The 14784-nt window shown below is 40.3% G+C and overlaps 5 protein-coding genes across 7 annotated transcripts; 1 reads left to right on the forward strand and 4 right to left on the reverse strand.

The window, feature by feature from the left end:
* Nucleotides 1-11: 11 nt before the first annotated feature.
* On the reverse strand, nt 12-5823 carry LOC18017789 (protein RRC1-like). Its single transcript, XM_024156132.1, has 17 exons — nt 5511-5823; nt 5271-5400; nt 5032-5077; nt 4671-4731; nt 4427-4573; nt 4193-4309; nt 3932-4097; nt 3359-3471; nt 3130-3201; nt 2759-2980; nt 2611-2669; nt 2432-2516; nt 2204-2341; nt 1785-2009; nt 967-1703; nt 606-748; nt 12-414 (listed from the first exon to the last, which is right to left on the reverse strand). Exons 1-17 carry the CDS (start codon nt 5583-5585, stop codon nt 122-124), a joined length of 2829 nt encoding a protein of 942 aa, XP_024011900.1. The 5' UTR covers nt 5586-5823; the 3' UTR covers nt 12-121.
* A 221-nt stretch (nt 5824-6044) lies between these two features.
* On the reverse strand, nt 6045-7755 carry LOC18017790 (enhancer of rudimentary homolog). The gene is made up of 4 exons (XM_006399515.2): nt 7576-7755; nt 7222-7324; nt 6617-6737; nt 6045-6420 (listed from the first exon to the last, which is right to left on the reverse strand). The coding sequence occupies exons 1-4, from the start codon at nt 7576-7578 to the stop codon at nt 6321-6323; spliced, it is 327 nt and encodes a 108-aa protein (XP_006399578.1). The 5' UTR covers nt 7579-7755; the 3' UTR covers nt 6045-6320.
* A 173-nt stretch (nt 7756-7928) lies between these two features.
* On the reverse strand, nt 7929-10596 carry LOC18017791 (probable folate-biopterin transporter 6). Of its 3 annotated transcripts, none has more exons than XM_006399516.2 (6): nt 10458-10596; nt 10263-10354; nt 9203-9917; nt 8947-9051; nt 8607-8777; nt 7929-8525 (listed from the first exon to the last, which is right to left on the reverse strand). In XM_006399516.2, exons 2-6 carry the CDS (start codon nt 10343-10345, stop codon nt 7959-7961), a joined length of 1641 nt encoding a protein of 546 aa, XP_006399579.2. In that variant the 5' UTR covers nt 10346-10354; nt 10458-10596; the 3' UTR covers nt 7929-7958. The 3 variants fall into 3 exon arrangements, with proteins under 3 accessions (XP_006399579.2, XP_024011825.1, XP_024011826.1); XM_024156057.1 differs by having other exon boundaries at nt 8607-8792; XM_024156058.1 differs by having other exon boundaries at nt 8607-8792; nt 9203-9903; nt 10458-10492.
* LOC18017792 (putative methyltransferase DDB_G0268948) lies at nt 10348-11448 on the forward strand. The gene is made up of 2 exons (XM_006399517.2): nt 10348-10550; nt 10682-11448. The coding sequence occupies exons 1-2, from the start codon at nt 10401-10403 to the stop codon at nt 11315-11317; spliced, it is 786 nt and encodes a 261-aa protein (XP_006399580.1). The 5' UTR covers nt 10348-10400; the 3' UTR covers nt 11318-11448.
* Nucleotides 11449-11458: 10 nt separating this feature from the next.
* On the reverse strand, nt 11459-14666 carry LOC18017793 (transmembrane 9 superfamily member 8). Its single transcript, XM_006399518.2, has 7 exons — nt 14479-14666; nt 13785-13949; nt 13575-13684; nt 13366-13477; nt 13179-13291; nt 12951-13101; nt 11459-12845 (listed from the first exon to the last, which is right to left on the reverse strand). The coding sequence occupies exons 1-7, from the start codon at nt 14596-14598 to the stop codon at nt 11688-11690; spliced, it is 1929 nt and encodes a 642-aa protein (XP_006399581.1). The 5' UTR covers nt 14599-14666; the 3' UTR covers nt 11459-11687.
* Nucleotides 14667-14784: the final 118 nt, after the last annotated feature.

Here is a 14784-nt window from a genome sequence, read left to right on the forward strand (position 1 = left end):
CAAAAACTATGTGTTCTTAGATATTTTTCAGAATCAAGAAAGAAACAAAAGAGGTTAAAAAACAACTTTATAGAAACAACATTCCACGTGTCCTGCAGACCAAACAAACAATCATTTCATCTCATCTCAAGCCTCGTCTGCGCCAATCTCTGTCTCGCTCTCTGCTTCTATCATGATCGTCTCTCTCATGATTTGAGCTTTTTTCTCTTCGTTCTCGATCCTTGTCCAAATCATGTTGTTGCCTACCTCTATCTCTGTGTCTTTCTCTGTCCAAGTCATGATCTCTTACTCTTTCTCTGGTTGATGATTTCTGTGGTGGACTTTGACTTCGATTCTGGCTCTCACTTCGGTATCTCTTTCTAGATGATTCTCTAACATCTTCACGCCTCTCCTTTTTCTCTGGTAATACTCTCTCTGCAGTTGAGAAAAAGCAGTGTTCATTTAGTTTTCAGGTATTATTTATATCGATACAGACATGAACATGGCCATGTACACAAACTAAAGAATTTGCAGCAAGAGGCTTCTACCGCAAAAGGTTGTTGTAAATGTGGAACAATTTCTCCAGTACAAATATTTTTATTGGGGTGCGGTAGTATGAAACTTACGATTTTCTGATAAGCTATCAGCTTCAAGTTTCTTTCGCTGGATTGTGACTTTTCTTTCAATCTCCTCAGAGTTTCTCATCCCCTGTTCCTCGAGAGATTCTCGATACTCAATCAAAGAAACCTCTATGCGTCTAAGCTTTTGTCTGCAGAAACAAAGAGCAAAAGTAAGGCAACATCTCATAACGAAGTTTCTACTGATGCATATCAATTGGTCCGCATTTGCTTTTTATGACATTGTCAAAAGCGAGCAATCCACCTCCAGGATAGACCAAGAAACCCCATACTATGTAATGTTTGTTGGTCAAACAAAGCCACATGAAGAAATAATGCTGAAGAACAAAGTCTATCATGCAAATCATACCTTTGCACCTCGTCGATTTCATTTTCAGGCTGGACACGAACACTTGGATCAGCCTTGAGATCCTCTTCATCGATATTGAAAGTTATGCCACCAGCATTGTCGCTTCGTGAGGAGTAGCTCATCTTATGTTCATCATCAGTTTCATCATCCTCTCTCGCCCATCTGGAAGCTGGCAATATGAGGTTATTTTTCTCGTTTTTCACAAATGCTTTCAGTTCCGGCAGTGGGATTGGTATTGTCAAGGGCAGATTCACAGGCTCTACAGTTTCAACTTTATCATAGCTTGCCCTCATCCGCTCAGGCTCAGTATGAACTTCTTCCCAAGTTGAATGTCCCTGTGGATACTTTGCATTTTCATCTTCTACTTCGTAGAAACGTTGTTTCTCTGCATCTTCCAGGCTTAGCAGCCGAGCAACCATCATCTCTCTACCCCCTACAAGTGACAGACCATTGTGTCTGCAGCGTCTCTCAAGCTCAGAAACTGGTAGATTCATCAGCTCTTGCCTTGCAGCTCCTTTGCCAATTGCAAGTGCAGCGTCTTGATTGATCTTATCAGCATTGTTCATATTACCCATGTGACATTTCTTCTCTATATCAGGCGTATCACCACAGATAGAGTGAAACGTGGTAACACCTGAGTTTCCTGATCGAAGAAACGTGGCACGTAGTCCATTTATATATGCATCTGAATAGAGAAACCAATCTGCCCATACCTGCAGTACCTTAAGAACTCGTTCCTGCAAAAAATGAGATTGAGTTTACAACAGAACTTGCGAACTTAAAGCAACATAAGAAGAGCATTTGCTTTCTGATATTACTTTCAGAGCCTCAGCTGTAATTCTTCCAGTTACACTGCAGTACAGATCATTGAAGCTTTCCATTATATCGGGTAATGTTGCTTCGAATTTCGTCCTATATGCAGAGGCATTTTTAACAGGAGCGCTGCTATTATGAAGAATATCAGACACAAGCATGAGTCTTGCAACTTTCGTTGGAATCGGTGTCTCTTTCAGGGTCAACGATTCTGTCAGAACTTCAATGACCTATGAAATAAGTAATATTTGTTATAAGAAAAAAGCCTGAAGATCTTAGTCAAATGAAACGTAGTCTACAAGTGAGGCAGTTGATAAATAATTGCTTGATAAAAAAAGGGAACTCAAAACATATGTTGATGCTTCTGAAACAATTCTATTAAACAGAGACCAGATTCGTCAACGTAATCCAGAACAAATTATACCTCTCCAGCTGCATCTGCGTTATCCAAAGCAAAACCCATAGCTTCTTTGATTTGACTCCTTTCTAACGTTAGAGCTCGCAACATGTCCTCAAATTCATCCCTTTGAGGATCGGTTAGAGTTTGGTCAGCTTCCACGCGCTGTTATTCCAGTGGTAAGGTATCAATAAACAAACTTCTCCAAAACTATGTAGAAAAACATTTGAAATGTGGAGACTGCAAGGGGATTACCCTGCTTCTCCCAGCAGCATATGTGCCTGTTGACTCTTTTCCATGCTCTGGGCTCCTAGTTGCAGGCAGCTGTGGAGGAATCCATCTATAACGAAGAAAATCAACTTAATGCAATACAGGCGCAAAGGTAAACACAATCCAGCACTGGACTCAGTTTCAAAGCTGGTTAGGTTATATACCTTCCACTTCCAGTTATCATGATATACGGCTCTGTTCTCCACCTTTGGAGGGTATCACCCTAAATAACACCGAGAAAAAATCACCAGGGTATGACAAAAATGCAAGAATATCTCATATATTTCTAATTATGAAACATTTAAAATGTACCTGAGCAAAGGAATAGAGCCTCCAGACATAGTAGGTATGCTCCTTCGAGCCCAGCTCAAACAAGAAGTTAAATAGTGGATTCCCGCGCCCCCTCTCCATAATAGCTTGTTCAAAAGCGCATCCGCCGTCCAGCACATTAAGGGCCATTGTATCAATAACATGTTTGAGGTGCTCATCCTCAGGACAAACGACAGTGATATCCGGAACATTTGGGGTAAGAACCTAAAGATGAAATTCAAGTTAACATAAGAATGTTTGTGCTAAGATCCAAATTTTAACACTGAGGCAGTATTTAGTAACTCAAGCACTTATCAAATACATATGGAACTATTAAACCACATATGTATGCCATATGGACCAAATTTGCATACCAGCTCAGAATTTTGATTTGGAACAGAAGTTATTGGTGGACCCGATGTACCTGAAAAGATTAAGTTGCAGCCCTGCCAAAAAAACAACTATAAGAGTTGCATATAAAACAAAACCAGCAGTCATGAACTATATCTGCTGAAATGAAACGAAGCAACAGTAACTTTCGGGGATGAAGTTTTGATTCGCTAATGATACAATTAAAGTCGAAATGAATCTCAGAGGACAGACCTCCTTACTCCGGATTGCCATATGCCCCGGAGGTGGAGCTGGTAATGCTTGTGATGGCAGAGCAACCGCTTTACCCCATCCAATTTTCAGCTCATTATCGTACACAATAATCCCTGTGAGACAGGGTGAAAATATTTGTAATTGCGTTGCATATCATCACATCACATGCATGGAAAGAAGCACATTTATTGAAGAATCAGATAGTCAAAGATCAATAAATTTATATTGTTAGGATTGTATAAATGAAGAAGGAAAAAATTGAAGTACCAAATAAAAGCAATAACCCTGACCAAAAAATGAACTCCCTACGTATGTCTTCTACTGAATACCGTTATGTAATTTCTTTTCATGAAAATCAGGCTATGCACAAAAGAACCCGATAAAATTTGCTGATCTGAAGCTTTTTGGGGCTAAAATGCTATAGCTAGAATAAGAACCTAAGAAAAAAAAGAAATCTACAACAATTCTTCTTCATTCTTTGATCTTTTGTCATTATGTACTCTGTCTATTAACATCTTTCAGTTAAGAACCCCCACAAACATACACAGTTCGGTGCAGTACGGTTTAGCTAACCTTGCATTTCATCTTTGGCAGCTTGTCCATCGGCTCTATTCATGAAAGCAACAAAGCCACAATGTCTTTGTCGCCTTTTCTCCTCCTCTGTTCTTGGCCACATAATTTTAACACTAGCTATGGGCCCAAACCTTCCAAACGTCCGCAGGAGAAAATTTTCATCAACCTAATAAAGACAATATCACAAAATCTTGGTTAGGGAAGAGAATTATAAAATATTGGCTAGATCAACGCAGGAATTCAAGTTGGCAGTGAACAAACCTTAGGTGAAAGATTCCCAACATATAGATTCGTAGTTTGTGGGTCACCATCGTCAAATGACCCTAGCCTTCCACTGGGATCAAAATCATCAAGTAGCTCATCAAAGCGGCTAGATGACTGAGAGAAGTACAACTTTAGTACATAAAGCAGTACAAATCTCTCTATAAATAACAGTATGTATTTGGATAAGGAATAAAACAGTGATGTAGATAGCAAAGACTATTGTGAACATACCGTGTTATCGCTATGATGGTCATGGGGATTAGCACGATCCTGGTTTCGCCTTTCTCTCATTTCCTGTTCACGCTTTAGCTCCTCCATAAAGTGATCTATGTTTCGAGTCTTTCCCTTTTCTCTCTCCTTTGATCTCTCTTCTTCCCTCTAGAAAGCGGAAAACGTGTACTTAAAACTAAACCATTACTCTACACCAAGAACCGAAATAATTAAAAGAACAGTGACAAGGTCCATCACTACTGACCTTATTCTCTGGTTCTTTATTCTTAGATGCCAATGGTGGGGGGAGAAAGGAGGGAACATACCTGCATAAATTACGTGGAAGGTAATCTTCTATATCACAAGAGAAGAAGAGACACTGATTTCACATCTTTCAAGCCATATGCGTGAACATCATTCTAAAAAAACCTCAGGTAGTTGCTATTTATAGGTGACAGAAGTTTATTGTCTTTCAAACATCACAACCATAAGATAAATGTAATTCGACTCTAGCCATTGTAAGAAACACATCAAAGTAATATAATCATCAACACAAACGTCGAACAATCTTTGCTTATGATGCCTCTGCTAGACACCACTGATTAATCAAAAGAATTCAGTTTTACCTACTCCCCTTCTTTGAAATGGTACCCCCATCTCTGGACTTTTCACCTGTCATCCGCGAATGCATAGAAAAAAACAAAAGGGTCCATACTTTTTTATTAACATGTCCCTCAATGTAATAGAAACATTATTCTACCAATCAACATGATCAAAACAATTAAAACAATACAATGAAGACAAAAAGAAGAAGAAGAAGAAAGCTGTAATAAATGAGCTCTACTCGATGAACCCCAAGACTAACCTTGAGAATCAGGCTTGGGCTTATCATTGGGATTGATTGTCCCACCTCGAACGAAAGTCTTAGCTGCACTATCCCCTTGAAACGATTCCACGAATTCCTGATACAGACGAGCTGTTTCATCCTCAGCTTTCTGCATTACGATGACAAAAATTCCTCATTTATCAATATCCCGTGGAAACCAGTTTCACCCTATTAAGGATTAAAATAGCTAAGAAAAAAGGAAAAACAAAAAAACAAAACCTTCTTCTTGGCTTCTTCTTCTTCTCTGTGTTTCTGGAAGGGCGTTTTCTTTCGAGTGATCGAGAAGGAACTCATCTTTCAGCATCAAAACTTGTCTTGAAACACAAATTTATGCGGGAAACCTATATAGAGAGGGAGATTGCGTAGACAATCCTATAGCATCCACACTAAAACCCTTTGCAAATCGACACCAAAAAAGTATCCAAAACCGAAATTGCAGATTGACAAAATATGTTATCCAGCTCGGATCAGGGGTCGAGGGATCGAGAACGGAGACGAACGATCTCGGAGCTATGGCTCTGAAAGAAGACAGCTCGAGCTCAATTCAAGTAGACGTGATATCCCTCAAATATACAAATAATTTTTTTGTTTTATAGGAGCTCAAAACAAAATTGACAAATCAGATTAATTGGATGTTTTTATCTATAAACTTGAAGAAAGATGTTGATAACATAAACTTTATTTTTAAAGAATAAATAAGAAAACATTCCCATCAAAAAAAAAAAAAAAGAAAACATTCCCATCAAATTTGATCAACTGTACGAGAAGAGATCCCTAGTAAATCATGCGATTAAGTTTTGAAAGTAATAAAAATGAATCTAGGGCTGCAGGTGTTTGGACAGATAATAATGCATAAAATTTGGATAGCATATAAGTTACTTAATGTTATAAACACATCCAATGACCACAACATCATTCTCTTTAAATCCACATATTATCTTGTTGTACATTATTATATAGCGGCTGATGATGTTTTGAGTGGCCTCTCTCAAGTTTTATATATCTTCTTCTTCTTCTTCTTCTTCTTTTTCATCTGGATCCATTGGCAAGTCTCTTAAGATGGCTAAATGCCTTCTGCTTAATCCACAGCCTGTCATATGGCAGATACGCATTCATCGAGTGTTCATAGCTGCAATAGGATAGTGTCACACAAAAATAGGCTTTGTTAGTACAGGAATCATTGTCAAAACCCCTTAAGATTCTCAACTTTGTACAGCAACCAACAAGATCGATAGTATTAACTTAAAGGATCAAGCATTGTTAGGATCAAACTGATGGGCATAACATAAGCATCCGTGAAAGAGAAAGGGGCAGGCTAGACTTACACCAAAGCGCTCATGTCAGCGAGACCATCGATAAAATTGTAAAGATCAGCAATGTCATAACTAAGATTCCTGAGAGATGGGTTAATTTCCTTCAACTTCCTTTCGTATAAGCCGCAAATACCTGTTCAGAAAAACCAGACAGTTCGGCATATGTGGAAAGAATTCGAATTTTTACAACTAAAACAAATTTGTTGTCATATAACCAGAAAAGCTTCCCAAATTCGTTTTAGACTCAAAAGAAAAGGCCAACTTAAAAACAATTTCTTTTCTTCTTCATGCTACTTCCTACGCTCCATTAGCACACAAATTCATAGCCAAAACATGAATCGGATACAAGTAACACGATTTGCTTTCCTTAGATACCATCCAACCGCAATGACATCAGTATGGTTTTACATCATTCATTAATAATCATCTAAATTCTCACCCCTCCTAACAACTCACAGAAGAAGCTACAGAAGAAGCTATAAATTCCAAATCATCAGTCTTGTTACCACAAAGATAAACCTCACAGCATAATCGATAACAAAGTCAAATTGTCAAACAATGAGTAACTATAGCTATGAGTCTATGACCTAATTACAAAATGGTGAATAATGAGTTACCATCCATAGCTTGGCCTATAGAATCATAGTCCATAAACGTCCTGGTTGCTCTGTTGGGACTGTTTTGCAACAAGATGATAGTGTGCCTACTGTTATGATTCGCCTACAAAACAAAGACAAAGCTGAGCATAGTCAGCTTATGAGAGAATCAAAACAAGTTTTCCCTAATTTCCCGTAAAACGAACGAGAAATCATCAGGCACCGAGAATTGACGGCGTGATTACAAAAAAAAATCGAAAACCTAGTTTCCATGACGAAAATGATCTTCAAAAGACTATGCAAATTATTTCTACGCGATTGAGTAAAGAATCACTAAAAATAAGTAAAAGTAACGTAAGAGAAGAAATCGATTACCATCCTCAAGTGATATTTTTGACTTCGAAAGCAGAATTGAGGGTTAGAAGACGAAGACGAAGACGAAGAAGAAGAACGAGCAAAGTTTCACTGTTTCAGAGTGGAAAACGAAAAATAAAAAAAGAATTTAGGGGCAAAACGTAAAATGACAGAAAGTTTCTGTCTCTTAACACGTGACATATAAAACAGCATGTATTCTATTTATGATATGAAAAAACTACAAGCTCTTCTAGTAATTAGCTGCGTCAGCCAGGTATAAATCCAAACGACGCGTGTTCTCTTCGAAATATGATAAACGACATGTAGTTAATTTTCCTCTGTACTACTACTCATACAGTCATACTGTTCGAAAACACTACAGAAATCCGTTTTAGTTCTCTCCATTACAGAAGCAAAATTTGATTATCATCCTCTTCTGGTTCATTCTTTGGCAACGCATCAGACGGCACAAGATCATCCAAATGATCAGAATCTGGAACAAGGAAAATGAAACATAACGTAGTAAATCTCAGGATATTCCGAAGAAGAATTACGAGCCAGAGATTCCCAAACTCGTGTCTGGTAACACCAAAAGCGTGAAGAACAAACCCTCCACCCCATTTACAAGCAAGCTGTCCAAAACTATCAATGCACATCAGGAAGGCAAAGAAAGTGCCTTCGATTCCCAGAGGACAAAGCCTTGTGCTGAGAACCACCATGGGGATCCACCTGATCTTACTTATGATCCTTGAGAAAGATTCTTCGGTTATCACAAAGAAGGAATCGGGTATCCCGAGAGTTAAGTTCCAGCGTTTGATGAAGATGAGATCAAGCATTCCTGAGAAGCCGTATAGAAGCTGTGCGAAGAAGAGTATGTTCCTAAAGGAATATCCTTTGAGCTTCTTTTGGTATATGAGAACTCCAAACATCGATGCCAATGCCCCAATCGCGTAGATTATGCCCACAAACTCCTGCATTTAGACCAGAGTGATTCTTCAGGCTTCTCATCTCAATTCTATACTCTTGTGGCCATATGAGACAGGAAAACCAACCTGGGAAAAGGCGGGTCCAGCTGTAGGATCAGTGTACCAGTAGAAGTAGCCTTCATGAGTGCTGATGTTGAGAGCTAAGGATATGAACATGTAAAGTGTTGGCTTCCATACTTGAGGGTACTTTATTGTTTTGTACATTGTCTTCACCGCTACTCTTACGCCATCTGTGTCCTGAAGAATATACAACTATTACTCAAAGTTTCATCAAAATTCTAAGTGATGGGATATACAGGACGGAAGTATAAAATACTCTTGGTTGAAACAAACTAACACAGGAAAAATTGCTGCGAATGCTTGTGAGAGAGATCAAAAGAGTTGGGATTACAGACAACGCTCTCACCTTTTTATTTTTCTGTATAAGGACAGTAGAGGATCTTTTCTCGTAGATGAGAAACCCAAGTATGATAATCGTTGCAGGTGGCACTGCTAATACCCCTAATGCTCCCTGTCAAATAGAATGAAACACTAGAAACTCTTAGAAGAGCAAAATGATAGAAAGGGTCGAAATAGTGTGCAAATTTTAGCATGTTAAGCTATAGAAAAAAAGAAGCCATATTTCAGTACTACAATGACAAAAAATAAAGGTGAAGCTCAACCTGAGGTCCAAGCCGGTGAACAAATACTCCACTAGTTGCGTATCCCACCAAGGCCCCAGCAGACGAACAAACCATACAAAGGCTCTGTATATCAGTAGCCAAAGATCGGATATTGATGCTGTTTGTTGCTATACAAGCATCAATCACCACATCTGCAATGGCCATAGCTGCAGAGACACCTAAGAGGCAGCTCAAAGCCAAAGCAGCGGGCAACTTACCAAGAACTACAATTGCGCTCGCAGAGACCAAACCAAGAACACCAGAGACCACGAAATAAGGCTTTCTTTTGTAACCTTTGATCAGGAAAATATCGGTGAAGAGACCCCAAATGGGTCTCATGACCCATGGGATGTAATATAATCCCATGTAAAGCTGCACAACCGATGGCTGCACTTGCTGGACATCTTTCCAGTAATAGTCAGTGACGACTTTGAATATCGAACCGGAGAACCCTTGGTTTAGGCCGTACACAAGGACCACACCTAAAACAAAGCTCGGATTTAGTCGAGAACACAGCATTTGTAGCCATAGAAAGGGCTGAAGCAGAACTGAGACAACAGCGTTTCTTCTTGCTTTTGTCTTGTTCTCAGAATGGTCTGAAATAGGTATTAGCAGAGGTTTTTCCACGGAGAAGAGTTTCTCAGTTTCTAGCGTCTCCATGATGTTTACTGTTTGGGAGATGAACATTGGATCTTGAAGTGCTGAAAGCAAGAGTCTTTAATAGTTGATTTTAGTGTAAATGAAACTCCTTTTGGACTTTCAAAAAAGGTTTCTAGATTCACACAGGGGGAAAAACGAAAAATGTATTCTATTCCCACTTGACGTTTAGCTTGTCGACTCTGTAAGCAATGACGTGTTTCTTCAACTACTAGTCTTAAATTCTACAAATCCTAAACCATATTGCTTTACGAGCCAAAGAGTCAATGTTTTTCATCTTCCCACTAAAAAAATCCCAATCCATATCAACAACTACTTAAACAAATAATTAACCAATATGGGTTCAAAAGCTGCGTTTATTCCAAAATCCAATAAAAATTAAGAGGAAAGCGAAGTGCAGAACCTAAATCGTGGGCTTCTTTGGAGGTCATTGTCTTTGAGATTCCCACAAGCCAAAGAGACTACTATAAATGAGTAGTGAGTCATCGCTGGAAACTAAATCAGAAAAGGGAGAGAAAGAAAAAATCAAAACACAGAGAAAATGGCAGGATTGTTTGATAAACAAGCTGATTTATACCTAGACGCCAGACCCACTTACCCATCGGAGTGGTTCTCGAAGCTCGCCGGTCTCACCGATCACCACGGTTTAGCCTGGGATGCCGCCACCGGCAACGGCCAAGCAGCTCTCGCCGTCAGTATTTGATGTTCATGAACTTTGTTTAAGCATTGGATTTCCGATTCGACAGATTTAGCCTCTTTTTGTAAATGATTCAGCTCAGATAAGCTAAATTCTGCCTCCATTTTTTCCGTGTAAACAAACAGGTTGCAGATCACTACGAGAGAGTGATAGCGACGGACGTCAGCGAATCCCAGCTGAAGCTGGCGACGCCGCATCCGAAGATCGATTATCGCCATACGCCGTCGTCGATGACCGCCGATGAGCTAGTGGAATTAATCGGAGGAGAGAACTCGGTGGATCTGATCACGGTCGCTCAAGCCGTACACTGGTTCGATCTCCCTAAATTCTACGCAGTCGCGACGCGCCTCCTCCGTAAACCCGGCGGGATCATCGCCGTTTGGGGATACAACGACGTGCTGGTGACACCGGAGTTCGACGCAGTCCAGTATCGGTTCCACGCCGAAACGCTGCCGTATTGGAAGTATCCGAACATACAGCATATCTTCGACTCGTACGAAGCGTTGCCGTTTCCTTTCGAAAGTGTGGAGATGGGATCGGAAGGGAAGCCATTGAAGCTGGAGATGCCAAAAGCGACGTCGTTTGAAGGGATCATAAGGATGTTCAAATCATGGTCGGCTATCGTGACGGCGAGAGAGAAAGGCATCGATTTGTTACCGGAGAGTTTGGTGAGAGAGCTTGAGGCCGCCTGGGGAGGATCAGATCTGATTCGTTCCGTCGTGTACAAAGCCTTTATGATCGCTGGGAAAGTTCGAGCTTGATGATCAAATGATCCATCAAAACCATCACACTATTGTTTTCACTCGAGTTTGATCATCATATTTGTTTCATTGTTATAGTCTTGTAGAACGTTTTAAAACGATGGAATCATATTATTACAAAAACTTTTAAAGAGGTAAAGATTGAATTACATACTCTCACTAAAGATTCTCAAAGAGTGGGTTATTAGACAATCAAACAAAAAATACAGTATAATAACGTTCACATATATTAAAACCCCTTTTGTTCTGCAACAAAATAGACCTAAAATGCAACAAAAACATTTTTTTCAAAACAAAAAGAAGATAAACTATAATCACCTCTTTCCTTCTTTGTTCCTTAATCACCACCATCAATCATCATCATCCTCCTCTAATCGATCTTAACCGAGGAATAGATGAGCCGTGTGAACCAGAGACAAGCATAGAAGCCAATTGTTCCTGTGAGCACAAAAAATGCATACGAAGCGATGAGCATGTACCCGAAGTAAAGCATCGCAGAGACCAGTTTGGTGATCTGAAGCTTTGTGAAGAAGTAGAACGTGGCGTAGAGGAAGAGATAGAGAGCTGATGAGCCTGATGTGAGGTAAGATCTCCACCACCAAAGGTAGTCCTCACTGCATAGCTGGAAGTAGCAGAGTACCACGGTTATCTCAGCACATGTAACGATGAGGATTACAAAGACTAGGAAGAGGAACCCGAAGATGTAGTAGAACTGGTTAAGCCAGATGGATGTGAGAATGAAGAAGAGCTCGATAAAGACTGCACCAAAAGGTAAGATTCCTCCAATGAGGATTGAGAAAACCGGGTTCATGTACCAAGCCTGCTCTGGGATTTGCCTCGGGATTTTGTTGGTTTTCACTGGGTCATCAACCGCTGGTTTCTTGAAACCGATGTAAGCACCAACAAATACAAGAGGAACCGAGATACCAAACCAGAGAAAGATCAAGGCAAACATTGTCCCGAAGGGAACCGCCCCGGATGACTTCTGACCCCAGATGAGAGCGTTTAGGACAAAGAAGATGGCTGAGACAACTGCAGGGAACAAGAAGGCTGTTCTGAAGGCGATTCTCTTCCACTCTGTTCCTTTGAACATTTTGTAGAGACGTGAAGAGGCGTAACCAGCAAAGAGGCCCATGAAGACCCAGAGCAGGAGCATGGCTGTCATCAGACCACCCCGGTTGGAAGGGGAGAGAAATCCAAGCATGGCAAAGATCATCGTCACAAGTACCATGCCTAAACACTGGACCCCTGTACCAACGTAGACGCAGAGCAGATCTGAATTAGTTGGAAGTCTGAAAACATCACCATGGACAAGCTTCCATCCTGTCTCTTCTTGAGCTTCTTCTTGAGTCTCGAGCTCGTTGTATCGTGAAATGTCACGGTAAAGGGTCCTCAGCATTATCATTGCCACCATACCCGAAAGGAACAGGACGATCATCAGTGAATTGACAATTGAGAACCAGTGAATTTGGTTATCACTCATCAGAAGATAAGCATCCCATCTAGATGCCCACTTTACTTCACTCTCCTGGATAGCAACAACAGCAGCAGTAAATCAGAAATATATTGAGAACAGGAATAGGATAGCATTTATTTAAGACACATATCACAGGGTAATAATATAAAAGCTTGCCTGGAAATCGACATCATATGTGAAGATAATCTCCTTCTTTTGTTCAACTTCTTGAGGAGTAGCCGAGCTCACAACCAGACGTTTGGTGTGAGGATCACAGGTGGTCAGACGAGTCTTCTCACTGTATTCTCCTTCATATTCATGCTTAACACTACAAATAAAGGGAAGGACTATCAATACTTACGGACACGGAAAGCCAAGAAAAGTTCAAATTATGAAGAAATGCACCTGTAAGGTTTGACCTCAAATCCTACAATCCTTGCAGAATCCGTTTGCAGATCTCTGTGATACCGGACTGTAAATGCCAGGTGATTGTGGATGAAGAACTTTTGCTCTTTGCTCTGTGTAAACAAAAGGCAATTTAGAAAACATCTCCCATGCATTCGAAAAGTGTTGACAATCATATCCTACTTACCCCCTCATACTGGCCTTTAAGACCAACATGATAGCCGAGCTGATAAACAACAGCGGGAGAACCCTGATCCACTCTGTCGATTGGAACCACAAGGGGAAGGTTGTCGAGGATCCTAACACACACAAGAAAGAGTTGTAAGAAAACTGACAGAGGAAAGCGTGTTATTCATTTAAAGAATCAAAGAAAAATAATATCTAATTTGGTCCTACATGTTGACTCGGTACTCATCATCGATCTTTTCTTTGAACGCTTTGGCTGTCTTTGCATCAAGAGTGACACGGCAGAGAATATTGCACATTTGTGCCTCCCGCATTTTGAACTGCAGTTGTTTTCAACTCCGCAAGGGTTAGAGATAAAGTACAAAAACAGATTTTCAAACAGCTTGATCAATTAAGAATCGAAATGCAATAGAGACTAACCGAATATGGGGCATTTTCTATCCGGTCACCCCGAAGCACTTCTCCAAGATTCTCAGTACTATCCACTATCTTCTTAGGTTGACAAAAAGGAAGAGAGTAATACGAGTATGGAAGCTGAGTCTTTATGGAGGTTAACTTATTCACTTTCACCTTCAGCTCATCACCCTGCATACAAGGAAATTAAGACTCACGTTTGATTATGATTCCGTCATTTCTGCTCCATTTGAAGTATATTATCCGAATCTTCTAGCAAAACATGCAAGTATACTTTGATTGAGATTCGTAATTTAGCATGCAGGACCGACATTGATTGTACCCACAACTTGCATTTTGTAGTAATTTCAAGCTAAGCAACATTGACAGGGAGAGAGATCACTAAGAACATAACAAAAACAATCAAAAATAAAAACGACTATGACTAATCCAGAAGATCAAATATCGATGAAGCTCGCCTAAAATGCCGACATTGTTCAGATCGAGAGATTCGTGAATCGGACATGAAGTGAGATTAAAGCCTCACCCATCCTCTGATCAAGTGTCGGTGCAGCGAGCACACCGACTCTCATTTTCTGTAGCTTACTCGCGGATCAAGTACTGTTCCTAAAGGAAATGAACACCATATCGAGACCAAAACGCAGATCGAGGAGATCCTATTCAGATCTATAAGCCTAGGAGCACAAATTCGAACGTTTACCTTTTCGAAATCCTGAGGAGCGACACCTGGGAGATAAAAAGAGTGAGCACCATGGATGAAGAGCAGAAGAACGAAGGCGATCACGGATCCAGAAGTTCCCGATATTCTCCGAAACTCCATACCCACGGCTGTTTCACAAAGGAGGAAAGAAATACAATAGCCAGATCTGAAGCTCCGCTACAGTTGTGTTTATACGCTTCGAGACGAAGACAACTTGTACTAATGTGATTGCATCCCGGTTTATCTCTCTCCGGTTTGGCTCGTTACTGTTGTTCGATCCTTATCAACCATTGAAAATTCGCCACG

This window comes from Eutrema salsugineum, unplaced genomic scaffold, assembly GCF_000478725.1.
Source record: "Eutrema salsugineum unplaced genomic scaffold, Eutsalg1_0 scaffold_2, whole genome shotgun sequence".
Classification (NCBI taxonomy): Eukaryota; Viridiplantae; Streptophyta; class Magnoliopsida; order Brassicales; family Brassicaceae; genus Eutrema; species Eutrema salsugineum.

Bases quoted from the DNA above. Each gene is read 5' to 3' on its own strand.
- LOC18017789 (XM_024156132.1), bottom strand. From the start codon at position 5,585: ATGAGTTCCTTCTCGATCACTCGAAAGAAAACGCCCTTCCAGAAACAC. The intron at 4,310-4,426 runs GTATGTTCACAA...TACTTCTCTCAG, and splicing joins ACCATCATAGCGATAACACG to TCATCTAGCCGCTTTGATGA. The intron at 2,517-2,610 runs GTATATAACCTA...TCTTCGTTATAG, and splicing joins ATGATAACTGGAAGTGGAAG to ATGGATTCCTCCACAGCTGC.
- LOC18017790 (XM_006399515.2), bottom strand. The intron at 6,738-7,221 runs GTAACTCATTAT...TTTTCTGAACAG, and splicing joins TATAGGCCAAGCTATGGATG to GTATTTGCGGCTTATACGAA. The intron at 6,421-6,616 runs GTAAGTCTAGCC...ATCCTATTGCAG, and splicing joins GCTGACATGAGCGCTTTGGT to CTATGAACACTCGATGAATG.
- LOC18017791 (XM_024156057.1), bottom strand. From the start codon at position 10,345: ATGACTCACTACTCATTTATAGTAGTCTCTTTGGCTTGTGGGAATCTC. The intron at 9,918-10,262 runs GTTCTGCACTTC...CAACTATTAAAG, and splicing joins CAAAGAAGCCCACGATTTAG to ACTCTTGCTTTCAGCACTTC. The intron at 8,793-8,946 runs GTGAGAGCGTTG...TTTGAGTAATAG, and splicing joins TTATACAGAAAAATAAAAAG to TTGTATATTCTTCAGGACAC.
- LOC18017792 (XM_006399517.2), top strand. From the start codon at position 10,401: ATGGCAGGATTGTTTGATAAACAAGCTGATTTATACCTAGACGCCAGA. The intron at 10,551-10,681 runs GTCAGTATTTGA...GTAAACAAACAG, and splicing joins ACGGCCAAGCAGCTCTCGCC to GTTGCAGATCACTACGAGAG.
- LOC18017793 (XM_006399518.2), bottom strand. From the start codon at position 14,598: ATGGAGTTTCGGAGAATATCGGGAACTTCTGGATCCGTGATCGCCTTC. The intron at 13,950-14,478 runs GTAAACGTTCGA...CCTTGTATGCAG, and splicing joins CTCCTCAGGATTTCGAAAAG to GGTGATGAGCTGAAGGTGAA. The intron at 13,292-13,365 runs GTAAGTAGGATA...TTGTTTACACAG, and splicing joins TTAAAGGCCAGTATGAGGGG to AGCAAAGAGCAAAAGTTCTT.